Source organism: Seriola dumerili, unplaced genomic scaffold (genome assembly GCF_002260705.1).
Source record: "Seriola dumerili isolate Sdu_G_001 unplaced genomic scaffold, Sdu_1.0 BDQW01000056.1, whole genome shotgun sequence".
Classification (NCBI taxonomy): domain Eukaryota; kingdom Metazoa; phylum Chordata; class Actinopteri; order Carangiformes; family Carangidae; genus Seriola; species Seriola dumerili.
Window position 1 is genome coordinate 198,953 of NW_019174311.1, and position 14,437 is coordinate 213,389.

At 41.2% G+C, this 14,437-nt stretch overlaps 1 protein-coding gene across 1 annotated transcript in view; it reads left to right on the forward strand.

Annotated features, from left to right (window-relative positions):
* Positions 1 to 14,437, forward strand: part of LOC111219086 (anoctamin-1-like) — a 159,564-nt gene that overhangs the window by 121,955 nt on the left and 23,172 nt on the right. Inside the window, exons 19-22 of the mRNA XM_022741674.1 lie at positions 1,192 to 1,292; positions 2,909 to 3,051; positions 7,995 to 8,147; positions 8,343 to 8,395. Of these exons, the coding sequence (XP_022597395.1) occupies positions 1,192 to 1,292; positions 2,909 to 3,051; positions 7,995 to 8,147; positions 8,343 to 8,395 (450 nt within the window). The remainder of the gene's footprint in view (positions 1 to 1,191; positions 1,293 to 2,908; positions 3,052 to 7,994; positions 8,148 to 8,342; positions 8,396 to 14,437) is intronic.

Here is a 14,437-nt window from a genome sequence, read left to right on the forward strand (position 1 = left end):
TAATGCAGTCAATGGGAGAGGAGCAGGGTACTCCAGTCGCTTTGAGGTTCATGTTCAAATTGTGTAAGTCTCTGTGCTTAGGTAGACACATTCTATGAAACAGGACAATTTTTTCTACTACTGAGAAAGCCATGATGTGTGAAGACTGAAATATGTGGCTGTAGGGATGAGTTTTTTCAGAGTAGTTCCAGAGCTTCTCCCACACTAGCAATGATGTCATCCACTATAGCTCTGAACATTCTGTGCAATACACACCCATTATAAAGTCAGTCTAAAAATTAAACAAAACGTAAAGTGCAATTTTTTGTAAACTGTAATAGTTGTCAAAATACCAATTTAACCCAAAAGAGTCTCAAGTCTTGTGACCTGTTTGAAGTTTCAACCATTTTTCTACGTTAAAGTATGACGCAGCAGTAGAGCTCCAAATTTGGTCGTTTTGAAGACGTCTCCCCATTCATTCTCTATGGGACTTTTTTCGCCTTTTATCACCATTTATGTCGCCATGGTTACTCGTATCGCTTAGAAAAGTCATAGCACACCATTCAGAATAATATATGCCTTCAATGCTATTGCATTGTAGGCACAAAATAATATATGCATTCAATGCTATTTCATTCCAAGCACATAACCAGAGAGTATGAGAATTAAAGTAAAATTAAATTTATTGTGAACAGAAGGAATATACTTTGGCGCTTAGACCCCGGCAGGAAGTGGATCACCATGGACAAGATCCATAGGTTTAAGGTCCTTCCAATAAGAGGAATCTTCCCCCGAGTCTAGACACTGGTGGTGGTGCTGAGGAATGGAGCTCGAGAATGGGAATGTCTTCATTAAGGAAACTTCTGATTGATTGGAGATGGTCTGGCATCAATGGTTGAGCTGGAGAAGGGGTGGAGGTGGTCACGGTGATGAAATGACAGTTGAATGACAGCAGAGAGAGACAATTTTTAAAGTTTGACTGCTGAAGGCCACTGTATAAGGCTGTGATTGGGTGAAGATGTGAATGAGCGGGTGGAGCTTATAGAAAGTGGGAAACGTTGCTTGTGACTTAGAAGGCATGTGCAATGAGATAGTCTTCTAAACTGAACTTTCACTAAGCTTAATTTGGAAAATATTATTTTTATCACAATGACATGTTGTCATTTTGCTTAAGGGCTGCTTTTTTAAAGTAGTTTTTGGACTGTTTTACAGTGTGCTCATGGAGGCTGTCTGATGGAGCTGTGCATCCAGCTGAGTATCACCATGTTGGGAAAGCAGCTCATACAGAACAACCTATTTGAGATTGGAGTACCGTAAGTATGCCATACTGTGAATGGATTACACTGTTTCATTGATTACACTCTTTAATTTTTTTGAATTCAATTTCATTCAATTTTCAAGGAATGGTACAAGCTCCTGTGTCATCTTGATTACATTATGTTGGTCCAGTGGTAACTTGTGGGGAGGTCATTGCCCCCTGTTCAATGACATTCTATGGTGTCTTAATTCAACAGGTAATATGGAAACTGACATGTCTGTTTTGAGTTCAGAGGATAAAAAAAATTACACAATCATGCTGCAGATCAGGACACAAACCGAACCAGACCTATCAATCAGGCCAGGGGTATAAAACCATTTCTAAGGCTCTAACTGTTCACAGGAGCACAGTGACCTCAGTAATTATGAAGAAGGTTGAAAGTACCAGGACTCTTCCTAGAGTTGGCCATCCAGCCATAATGGATCACAGGGCAAGAAGGTCCTTGGTCAGGGAGGTCACCAAGAACCAACCAGTCACTCTAAGTCTAACTCTGAGGGGTTTCAGAATTCCTCTGCAGAGATGAGAAAACCTGCTGGAAGAACTACCATTTCACCAGCTCTCCAATAATCAAAACTTTATCATAGAGTGGCTAGATGGAAGTGAAAGGAATATGACATACCACTTGGAGTTTGTTTTTCGTCATGTGATTAGAGGCAAAATCTGGTCTGATGAGACAAAAACTGAACCCTTCAAGCAGAACTCCAAACACTTTGTGTGGCAAAAATTGATAAAAATGTCAATTTTATCAATCTAAAATTTTAAAACAGATTAAAGTGCAAGAAGTCAAGGGGTCTCAATACTCACTACAAGTGTGACATGAAGGGTATATATAATGGACAGATATGTAAACAAAAAAAACAATTACATAGCTGTACATATGGTATGTGTCTATGATGTGTGTGTGTGTGTGTGTGTGTGTGTGTGTGTATTTTATAGGTTTATATATGATGTAGTTGTATGTATCTGTGTTATGTGAAAGGTTGAGTGGACATTAATGATGTAATATCAATATAATGAATAAATAAATGTAATAAAAATAACAATAATATTTATGAAATCCTGTCAATCTAAAAAAAAAAAGGGTTAAATCTTACGACAAAAAATATGCTAATGTAATATTAGAAAATTTAATAAAAAATAATATAAAATAGTGTAGAAAAACATGATAATAGTGTGGAGGTGTTATGACAGAATAGTATGTGTTATTTATATAATATAAGAACAATGTAAATTGGTATACATGTTATAATAATATGATATACATTGTTATATCACGTAACAATTATAATTCTACAACATGAAGTTATGTATTGATGGGTGTTGAGGTCTGGTTGACCGGCTAGACCTCAACACCCATCACTACTGTGGGGGGCTGTTGCCACCGTGGAGGTGAGCAACAGCCCCCAATCCAATCCCCAAGCAACATGTCGAGGGACTCCAGTGGGACCCGATGTAACAAGCCCCCCACCAACCCACCACCAGGTTGGGCTCAGGCCCAGGGGACGGTGTTATATATTTTCATATCCTCCCAGGATCTGAATAATTCTTGAAAGCACGTGTGTGTGTGTGTGTGTGTGTGTGTGTGTGTGTGTGTGTGTGTGTGTTCCTCAGCAAACTGAAGAAGCTGATTCGCTACATTCGGTCCAAACAAGCTGCTTTTCAAGAAGAAGAGAGACAGAAGAAGCTGCAGAGATATGAAACCGACCACTTTCTGGAGCCATTTGCTGGATTAACACCTGAATATATGGAGATGAGTAAGTACAACACATGATATCCCTACACAAATGTTCATCAGATCATATACAACTACAGGTCCTAAAGGCAGCATGTGCATCTTTGTGTGTTTCCCCATGTCAGTTTGCTGTAGTATAGACTGCTGACTGCTTCCCATCGACACTCATATTACCAAGTAAATTAAAGAATGTAATTGCAGTCACAGAGGAAAATACAATTAAATAGATCATGTGCAGTCTAGTGTTGGGGTGGTGCTAGATCCAATGCTGAACAGAAAATCAAAACCTAATATTTCAGTACCTATGATGGGACTCCTGTTAATTCCATACATTCTGCATCAAGTATAAATGCAACTGACGGCCTTTGTCAAGATGCACTTCCATTCTTATAGTGTTGCTATTGTGTATTTCCCTCAGGCTCTGCTGGCTGTATCTCATCAGTGCTTTAAAAATTCAAGGTTCAAAAGTCGACTGCAATTATTTGTCATTTGTGCTGGAAAATTTGTTGGCAAAGTAGAGAGAAAAAACAAAGCAATTATAACTGGATCCAAGCTCTATATTTATTAGGAAATACAGCTAAAACTATAAATACTGAATACATAATGTACACTGCTCAAAAAAATTAAGAAAACACTTAATCATCACAGTATAACACAGAGAGGCAAAAACAAGACAACCCTGTAGCGTTAACACCACAATTTAGAATTTCCTCTCGCTGAAAGGGGGCACCAGTCCTCAGGGAGGACAACGGTGAATTACTTCATGTGATGTTGTTATCAGTCTCATATCAGAAGCCATGACTTCTCGATTCAATCGATTTCCAGTCTTTACTTAAAAAACACAACAGGAAAAAAACTAAGTGTAAATAAATAATGTTATTAACTAAACTACTATCTACAGAGTAAATGCAGCGTGTAATAATCATGAAGATGAAAATAATAATGAAATAAGCTATGTGATTAGTTTGCAATGGTGGGAGAGAATATGTTATTAATATACACTATGGCTATGCAGTTAATTATACTATGTCTACGAAAGAGATTTGATGATAAATATTGCTATATTTTGACATCAACCCAGTTATGAGCAGGAGGTTAAGACCAGCCTTCTGTAAGTTGCTGGAGTAGCTGGAGACCCTTGGCTGGAATCCAGGTGGCTGAGGTTGCCATGGTAACCCTGGAGACGCGGGATATAGGTGGATTCTCCTGGAGGTCGTGTCCCGTTAACACGGTGACGGATTCTGCCAGTGTCTAAGTGGTTCAGCTCTGGTGAAGTTTGCCAGGATACGGGCACTCTTGATTACTGGTAGGCTTCTCTGCAGGCAGTTGTGGGCAGATGTGTTATCTGCCGGCATCTCTTGCGGGCTGATGCAAAATAAACTCTAATGCACTTCACTTTGGCTGGATAACTTAAGAGGAGACTGGCATTGACCAGATGACTCTAAAACTGTCAAAAAGCTTCAAAAAGTAAAATGTGATAATATTTAAAAAGCTACAAAATAACTCTGAGGTAATTCTGTTGCTTTGGTTCAGTTGGTCTGGACTGGCTTATAAAAATTAAAAGATTGCACGTGTAGACAAAAAGGATGTTACTTGGAGCATGTGGCAAAGAAAGAATAAAGGATGTGGACAAACAATGAAGTGCAAAAATGGCTAAGAACCGTGGCTAAACGCCTGTGGCTATGAGTTTGTGGCTAGCAGCTTAGAGCTAAGAGCAGATGATGTAGAGCTAAGAGTTTTGAGCTACATAGCCATGTGTGAATTGATCACGACCTATCTCCTGGGGGCTGGTGCACGTTTCAGGAGCGTTACCTGTCTTCTCTTGTGTTTCAACTTGGAGAAGAGAGTAATTTGCCACAGAACTTTTGAATATTTTAATATTAGAGTTTACCTATAAACTCGCACATCCATCTTCCACCATGACCATAAAAGATTAAAAACCTAAACCTAATGGCACTAATAATGACAGACAGGAATGATACAAGTGTTGATTTTATATTACATCCTTCAAACCTGGAATTAATCATAATACAAGTTGTTAACTGATCAAACAACATAATAAACATTTCCTAAAGCTAATAGTCTCTAAATGTGTATTACACAACAGTTCTTTGACTGTAATAGTAATAATACGGACATTCTGGATATCATGTAGTGTGTGTTACCTTGTGTGAAGGATGCTGACAGTATGGTCACATAGAAGACATTGTCTAAAAGTCAACATGTTACATTTCAACCATTAAATAGAATATAAGTTTGGGATTGACCTATTACATAGAAACATCTTACAGAACATATTAGATATTTTTAATTTATATTCTTCCTCAGATCCGTGTCTGTGAAGAGTGTTCTGCTGGTCACTACCCAGGATTGCAATGTGGGTAGTAGTTTATGACTCTTATCTAGAGAGAGACAGAGGAAGGGAGGTTGGTGTGTGTGTGCATGTGTTCATGCATGGCAAAGAGAGGCCAGGATTCACACCTTTAGTGATAATCAGTTATTTTGGTGTTACTTGTCCTATATAAGAAACAATCAAATGTCAATAGGCAGAGTCTTATTGTTACAAACTGGAGATTTTGCCTATGCTTTCCAGTTTGCCTGGTGCCCATTTGTTGATCCTCTGGAGCTGACCCTTTGACCCTAGGTCTGGTTGAGCGTCTCTCTGACATGCCTACAGCATGGTGTGTTTGTGAGAGAAGGGCTCTTTGTCTCTGTTTCCTATCAATTTGATAGTTTGACGGTCAATTTTGGGTCCATAACTTTGCATGTCCTTACAATAAACTTCTTTAATGGCTTGTGAGTGTTTGTGTGTGCCAGACCAGGTATGTACGCTACAACCCCCAAAAACTGAATGGTTTTGCATGTGGTAGCCACAGAAAATTGCTCTCTCCTGATCCTTCCTGACGGATTCTTCTCTAGTTTTGTGTTTTGCTAGTGTCTTTGTCACTACTGGTAGCATGAGGCAGTACCTGCAGCCCAATCAGGTTGCACAGGTAGTCCAGCTCCTCCAGGAAGCACATCCATACGTGTGTCGCAAGAAGGTTTGCAGTGTCTCACAGCACAGTCTCAAGAGCATGGAGGAGATACCAGAAACTGGCTGTTACACGAGGAGAGCTGGACAGGGCCGAAGAAGGGCATCAACCCAGCAGTAGGACTGGTACCTGCTCCATTGTGCGAGGAGGAACAGGAGGAGAACTGCAAGAGCCCCAACAAAATGACCCCCATCAGGCTACTGGTGTGCATGTTTCTGACCAAACTGTCAGAAACAGACTCCATGATGGTGGCATGTGAGCCCGAAGTCCTCTAGTAGGACCTGTGCTCACAGCCCAGCACTGTGCAGCTCGATTGGCATTCGACAGAGAACACCAGAACTGGCAGTTTCGCTAATGGCGCCCTGTTCTCTTCACAGATGAGAGAAGGTTCACACATGTGACAGGCATGAAAGAGTCGAGAGACCCGTGGTGAATGTTATGCTGCCTGTAATATCGTTCAGCATGACCGGTTTGGCGGTGGTTCAGTGATGGTCTGGGGAGGCATATCTTTGGAGGTTTGCACAGACCTCCATGTCATACACCACGGTACCCTGACTGCTGTTAGGTACCGGGATGAAATCCTTAGAGCAATTGTCAGACCTTACGCTGGTGCAGTGGGCCCTGAGTTCCTCCTGGTGCAAGACAATGCCTGGCCTCATGTGGCCAGAGTGTGTAGGCAGTTCCTGGATGACGAATGCATGGATGCCATTGACTGGCCCTCACGTCTCCCGATGCTGCCACAGAATGTCCAGGAGCTCACTGATGCCCTGGCCCAGGTCTGGGAGGAGACACCCCAAGACACCATCCGCAGACTAATCAGGAGTATTCCCAGAAGTTGTCCGGAGTGCATACAGGCACATGGGGGCCATACACACTATTGAGTCACATTATGAGTTGGATCAGCCTGTGATTTCAATCTTTTACTTTGATTTTCGGTGTGATTGTGAATCCAGCCTTCAATGGGTTGATGATTTTGGTGATGATAAAAAGCGACATTATACTGTTCTCTTTGTAGATTGTAGAAATTCCTCTGCTTACAGCTTGTTCAGATCTGTCTCAGAGTGCAGGCTTGCATTGCTGATTGTTTCAATGGTTGATAAAGGGGTCTCACAAGGATTTTTTATGGTGGCCCCATAGAGCTCAACACACTAAGAAAACACTTGCAAATACACAAAATACAAACAAATTCAGAAAACATCTTCATTAATTTGATAACACATGAGCTGCAAATACTGACAACACAACGAAAGTGTTTCCAGGGGACACTAAAAAGTGATGAACCTGGACAGGACTTGTTGTTCAATGCCTAATTGTGACTTTTGAAGTTAAAAGCATTGAATAACAAGTGCATCCCAGTCAGGTTCATCACAGCATAAAATGATGTACATGTACACGATGACAGAAATATGTAAACACATTCTTACTATAAAACTCTGCAGTTCTTTTTTATAAATTTAAATCTTTGTGCAAGTAGGACACACATCTTTTCATGTCAGTACATGCCTGTTCCACCAGTGATCAGGTCTGACAATTAAAAGATCTTCAAAGAAGTGAAATTCTACCAGTTGGCCCAGTAAGGTTGTGGTCTGGTGGTATTAATAGCACCCGTTCCATATCATAACATGTCAATAAACCATCAGCAGTGACATCTCATCCTTATTATCAGAAAGAAGACTCAAGGTGCACACATTGTTTCTATTTTTATAAACTGCAGTTGAAATTCTGGTTTCTTGTGAGTATTAACTGGCCCCATCTCTGAACTGGGAAAGACCAGTTACCAGTGCAAAGCATCTTACTGCTTAGTAAGCTACATTATAAAATGATATTAACATATTTAGTTGCATTTAATTCCAGATATGAGGCTTACGTGTATGTAATACATAATGTAGTGATATCTTTCTAATACTTACTTCTGTCTTCCTCTGTTGTTCAGTCATCCAGTTTGGTTTTGTGACATTGTTCGTGGCGTCCTTCCCCCTGGCTCCACTCTTTGCTCTGCTCAACAATATTATTGAAATACGACTTGATGCCAAGAAATTTGTGACTGAATTGCGAAGACCAGTGGCAGCAAGAGCCAAAGACATTGGTGGGTTACATTCAACATACTACGATTCTTATAAAAAGTATAGGTATAAAATATATGAATGTGATCTTGTCCTGTAAACATGTTCTTTACAACCAACAACCTGCAGTGAAAGATTTAGTTTAACTGTAGGAAAAAGACAGAAAAAGAAGTCTTATTTTGAAATCCAGTAGTTGATACGTATTGTTATGTCTACAGGTATATGGTACAACATACTCAGAGGGGTAGCAAAAGTGGCTGTCATCATTAATGTAAGTAACATATGAAAGTATCGATTTATGCTAATACATGTATGTCAGTATTCCTTCACAGAAAAACCACATGAATGTGTGAAATCACATGTTGGCACATGTGAAATTTAACATGTGAAAACATGTTAAAATTAAAATGTATGGAACACATGTGTAAAGCCCTTGTAAATTCCCATGCCATGTGAAACTTTAGGGATTACCATGTGAGACCCATGTACATAGTTTGTTGGTTGTTTGCATGTTGTCAGTACTCACATTACTGCACTTGTTGAAAATGTTATAGTGAAATTTAGAAAATCTGCAGTATATGTGACATGTTACAACATGTGGTAACATTTTCCTCATGTGCTATATATTTCATCAAATGTAGAAATCACGTGTCCACACGTGGTAAACATGGATAATTCCTGTGTTTTTTTACTGTGAGGGTTCTGACCATGTTTTGGACCTGTACTCCATGATACTGGGTTCAGGCAGACACAGAAGACCGTGATTTACCCTCAGAACCACAGTGAAATGTTTCATTGAAACTGTGTCATATGTCTACACAGTGGTTTTCTACACAAGGAGAGGGAATACATTTTATCAATTTCTGTTGTGATGTAGCTTAAAGACATTGGAGAGATTAGATATTTGAGGACAAACGAGTGCCCTGCCGCAGTGGTTCATGTACTTGAAATGCCAGAAGCTTAGATCACAGCTATAGCATATTTGCCTCATGAATGCATTAATATCTGGTTGAATATATTATCTCTTTCCCAGTGCAGTGTTCTGGGCATTTTTATATAATAGGCTAATGCTAGATCAGCATGTCACATGTAATGCATGGCTTGCAGCTGTAAAGGGAATAAACTGAAAAGAATTTTTAAAACAATAGCAACATTATTCATAATGAAATGTACTGATACCGAAAATACAATATTTGTGCCTTGAGAACTGCAGTACAGAATACAGTGCTCATGGATACAAGCCCTTGGGACAGTCTGTCTGCTCAGTGTGTCCCTATGCCACATGCATTTAGCTCATGCTACATGCTTTGACATGCCAAAGCAGCACCCTTCAGAGTTCCACAACAATTATCTGAACAGGTTTTTACTACTACTACAGCATTTCCCTGTGTACAACACTAGACACTAGAAGAGCCCCCCACCATACTGTTCCTGCGTTTAAGTTTAAGACTTTCATGTGCTTCATCTAGCAGCAGTGGATTTATAACACAGATTTCTGCCCTAAAGCAGCACTGCCCTGCACACACAGGCTGTTAGGGTAACAACTACACACTGCACTGAGGGCAGTACATTAGACTAACATGAAATGCCTATTGTGCACTATGCCTGCCTCAGGAGCAGCATGTATGTAGAATAAGAGCATAATTATGTGTAATAGGGTCTAACTCAAAGACAGTGTAGTGCTCATACATACACTAAAATATTGGTCTAATATTTTAGATAACAATGTCAAGAGAGGAGGACAGACAAGCCCAGTACATTCTTGGACGGGTGGCACAGGAGAAGGAGCAGAGAGAGGACTGCAAGCTTTCTAGCAAATCCCTTTGGATTCCCAGAAAAGCTGCTTGGGTAGTGGAGCAGAGCGATTTTATTGAGCACCAAAACCAGAAATTACAAGTTCTCAGAAAAGAATACACAGGGGAAAAAAAAAAGGTACAATGCTCACGCCCCCCTGGCCCCAGAATACTAAAGGCCATGACGTGGCGAGACACAACCGAAAGTTCCTTATTGGGTGGGATACCAAAAGGCAGAGAGGGGATTGGAACATTATAAGATTTCTGTAATGTGTGAAAAATTCTTGACCAATAGTTTATCAATTTCGGGCACAACCAAAACATATGTACAGGTTCGCAGGGGATTTGCCACATCTGTTGCAGACATCTTGAACATCAGGGTATATTTTAGACAATCTGTGGTTAGTGTGAATTCTTTCTATAATTTTACATCGAATTAGCCCATGTTGGGCACAAACAGAAGAATTATGAACTAGTTCAAGGATGTTGCTTCACTGTTCCTCATCAATGCTAAACCCCAAATCCTGCTCCCATGTTTCTCTAGTCTGATGGAGGAAAACTGAGCTGACTGAATCCACGAAGCTGTAGATGTATGTAATATTCCTTTTCTGGTCAGAGTCTATAGTGAGAGGTGTACCAATTAATGTTTTTGGAGGGCGATTTGGAAAACTGGGATAACGTTTCTGAATAAAATGTCTAATTAGAAAAATCACACGCTGACCCCCACTGGCTGGCCAGTAAGGTCTGTGGGGGGAAGGGTCGTCCCCGGGTGTAGTGTTGTTTTTGGCGGCCTGTTTTAATTTTAGTTTTAGTCTAGTCTTTGTGTCAAGCTGTCATTTTAGTTTTTATTAGTTTTAGTCACGTTCATACTCTTTTTAGTCTAGTCAAGTTTTAGTCGACTAAAAGTCTGAGCATTTTAGTCTTATTTTAGTCAGAATCATCCATGACTATTGTAGTCTAGTTTTAGTCGATGAAAATTTTATTTTAGTCTCTTTCTAGTAATGCAATTCTATTTAACCCAGTATAGTATTAAGTACCTAGTAGTATAGACAAAACCAAAATTTTCTTTTAGCCAAACCCATTTCACAGTTCAAACAAGGTTATCTTATTATTATATTATTTTTACCTTATAGACTCAAGAATACATCCATTCCAGACACACAAGACGCTCTGATTTGAATTTACAACATATTTATTTTACCAACCAAACATGTTAGTACACACACATAAATTTAAATAAATAAATAAAATAGCATCACATGACAATGCAAAAAAAAATTGAATACATTCAAGTTTAACAAAGAGAAACAAGGTGCTTCAATGCTCGAGCTACAATAATATAATAAAAAGTGCAAATAACGTGTGTGTCCGTCTTGTATTGCTTGTAAACTGAAGACAGATTTTGCATCATAAAAACTATTAAAAGATATTACACTACAAATGGTTTGGACCTTAGAGAGATATAATGGGATGGGAAGCACTGACTGAACACAGTGGAATTCATTGACAGAAAACAGACAGTACTGAATTATGCCAACTACTGAACCAAATCTCAACAGCAACTATATAAACTGTAACCTCCTGGATGTGTTATTTTAAAACTGGTTGTTACACACACGCCCGCGAGTGGGGATTGAGGAAGTGACGTTGCATGCGTCGGCACAGTGCGACCTGATGAAGTGAGACACAGGAAACAGAAATACTGCAAAATAATAATAACTCGACTAAACGAGTCGAAATGACGTTATAACATTTCGTCTCGTCTCGTTTTAGTCAACGAAAATGAAGTGACATTTTAGCAGAGTTTTTATTTCGTAAACCACATTTAGTCTCGTTTTTATTCGTCAACAATATTGCATTATATATTTAATTATAGTTACCGTCACATGACCAGCATTTACGTTGCGTCTCGTCTCGTTTTCGTCACGTGATAAAGGTTCGTTGACGAAGATATTTAGTCATAATTTTCGTTGACGAAAGCAACACTACCCGGGTGTGAACAGTGAGGAACTGTGGAGTGTGAGTTCCTTTGTCCAGTGGAGCAAAGAAACATCTGGTCTTTTGAATGATGACTCCCAACAATATATATATACAGTACAACAAGACAAGAGTGTTGGATGGAGACAAGACTGTTGGATGGGTCAGAAAGTGCAAAGCAACGATGAAAGTAGTGCAAAAAACAAGATAATAAATAAGAAATACTAGATAAATATGCGGGCAGGGGATGAGTGTATATATACAATCTGTGCTATATTACAGTGTGCAATGTTGATGTCAGTGGTTATTGTTCCTGTGTGATTGTTTTTTAAGTGATGGCTTATGGAAAGAAACTGTTCTTGTGTCTGGTTGTGTGGGCGTCCAGTGTTCTGTAGTGCCGTCTGAAGTTGGAGCAGGTTGTGCCCAGGGTGAGATGGATCAGTGTGATGTTTCCTGTCTGTTTCCTCACTCTGGAGGTGTATAAGTCCAAGATGGAGTGCAGTTTAGCACCAATGATCCTCTCTGCAGTCTTGAGTGTCTTTTGTAGTCTGTTCTTGTCCTGTTTGGTTGCTGAACCAAACCAGACGGTGATAGAAGTGCAGAGAACAGACTGGATTATTGCAGTGTAGAAGTGGATCAGCACCTCCTGAGGCAGGTTGAACTTCCTAAATGTTTCCACAGCAGTGTTGTTGTGTATGGTGATGGGGGGTAGTGATGGGGGGCTCCTCCTGAAGTCCACTGTCATCTCCACAATCTTAAGCGTGTTTAGCTCCAGGTTGTTCTTGCCATGGTGCCGCATGAGTGGCAGCATGCCACAGCAGCTCTGTACTCTTTTTTACTCTTTTTTTACTCTTTAGTGTGATTCTTCTTGTACTACACCGACACTTTAAGCAAGTGCAGCTATGGGTGTTTTTACTTTTACAGTCGTGTTTTGCCTCTTGCTGTTTTCTGAACTTTTTGATGCAATGTTGGGAGACTCACTCTACCACGGACCCATTGTTTACACTCGGGACCAGCTGTTAGCTATATGCCACACACCCCTTCACCATGCTGGGCGGCTGGAGATCCCAGCGGAGATCCGGAGAAGGAGGAGAGGCTGTAGAGCTGGAGTGAAGCGCAGACAGCGGAAAAAACGGTATAAACCATGTTTACCGTCTGTCATCATGGGGAACGTAAGATCACTCCCAAATAAGATGGAAGAGCTTACTGCGCTAACCCGGCTTCAGAGAGAGTTTCGCGAGTGTAGCATCATGTGCTTCACGGAGACGTGGCTGGGTGAACTTTCTCCTGACTCACATGTCACACTGGACGGATTTCAACTGGTACGGGCGGACAGGAAAACCATGGAATGTGGTAAGAAGAAGGGAGGGGTTGTTGTGTTCGTTAATGAGAGATGGTGCCACCCTGGACACATCAGTGTCAAGGAACAACTCTGCACTAGAGACTTGGAGCTGCTAGTGGTTAGCATTCGGCCGTACTATCTCCTGAGAGAGTTTTCACATGTCATTGTGGTGACTGTGTACATCCCCCCCTGCTGTCGCCGCTGCAGCCACAGACCAGATCCATAGTGTTGTCTCTCAACTGCTAAACCAGCACCCCCATTCCCTCCTCCTCATCTCTGGGGACTTCAACCACAAGTCCCTGTCCTCTGCTCTTCCTACCTTCACCCAGTATGTGTATTGTCACACCAGGGACAATAAAACTTTGGACTTGTTGTATTCTAATATCACGAATGCATACACCTCATCCCCCCTCGCCCCGCTGGGACGCTCAGATCACAACCTTGTCCATCTGATCACAGACTACACCACTCTGGTGAATAAACAACCACCTGAGAAGAGGTCTGTGAAGGTGTGGTCAGAGGAGACCAGTGCCAGACTCAGAGATTGCTTTGAAATAACAGACTGGGAAGCACTCTGCAGCCCCCACGATGGCGACATCAACACCATGACCCACTGCATCACAGACTATATTAACTTCTATGTGGAGAACACTGTGCCTGAGACCTGAGCTGCGGCGACAAGAACTGGGCCAATGAACTGAATCTGTTCTTCAACAGATTTGATTCTGCCCCCTCCCCCCTTACCTGCCCTGCACCCTCTTCACACCTCCCTGGGCCAGCTCCCCCTCCTCTCCTCAACCTGCTACTTTCAACTCCCATTCACCTCCAGCCCTCCCCTCCCCACCAGTACAACTGCCCCCTCTCACCCCCCACCACCCCTATATCCTCACCTCAGTCATCTTCCACCCCCTTCTCCATAACAGTTGATCAGGTGAAGTGTCAACTTAAGAAGATCAAGACAAGGAAGGCCCCAGGCCCGGACTGCATCAGCCCCAGATTACTGAAGGACTGTGCAGATCAGCTCTGTGGTGTGCTCATGCACTTGTTTAATCTGAGCCTGAGCCTGGAGAAAGTACCGGTCCTGTGGAAGACCTCCTGTGTGGTCCCGGTACCTAAAACCCAGCGCCCAAAGGAGCCTAACCATTTCAGGCCTGTTGTCTAGACCTCTCACCTGATGAAGACTTTGGAGAGGATCATCCTG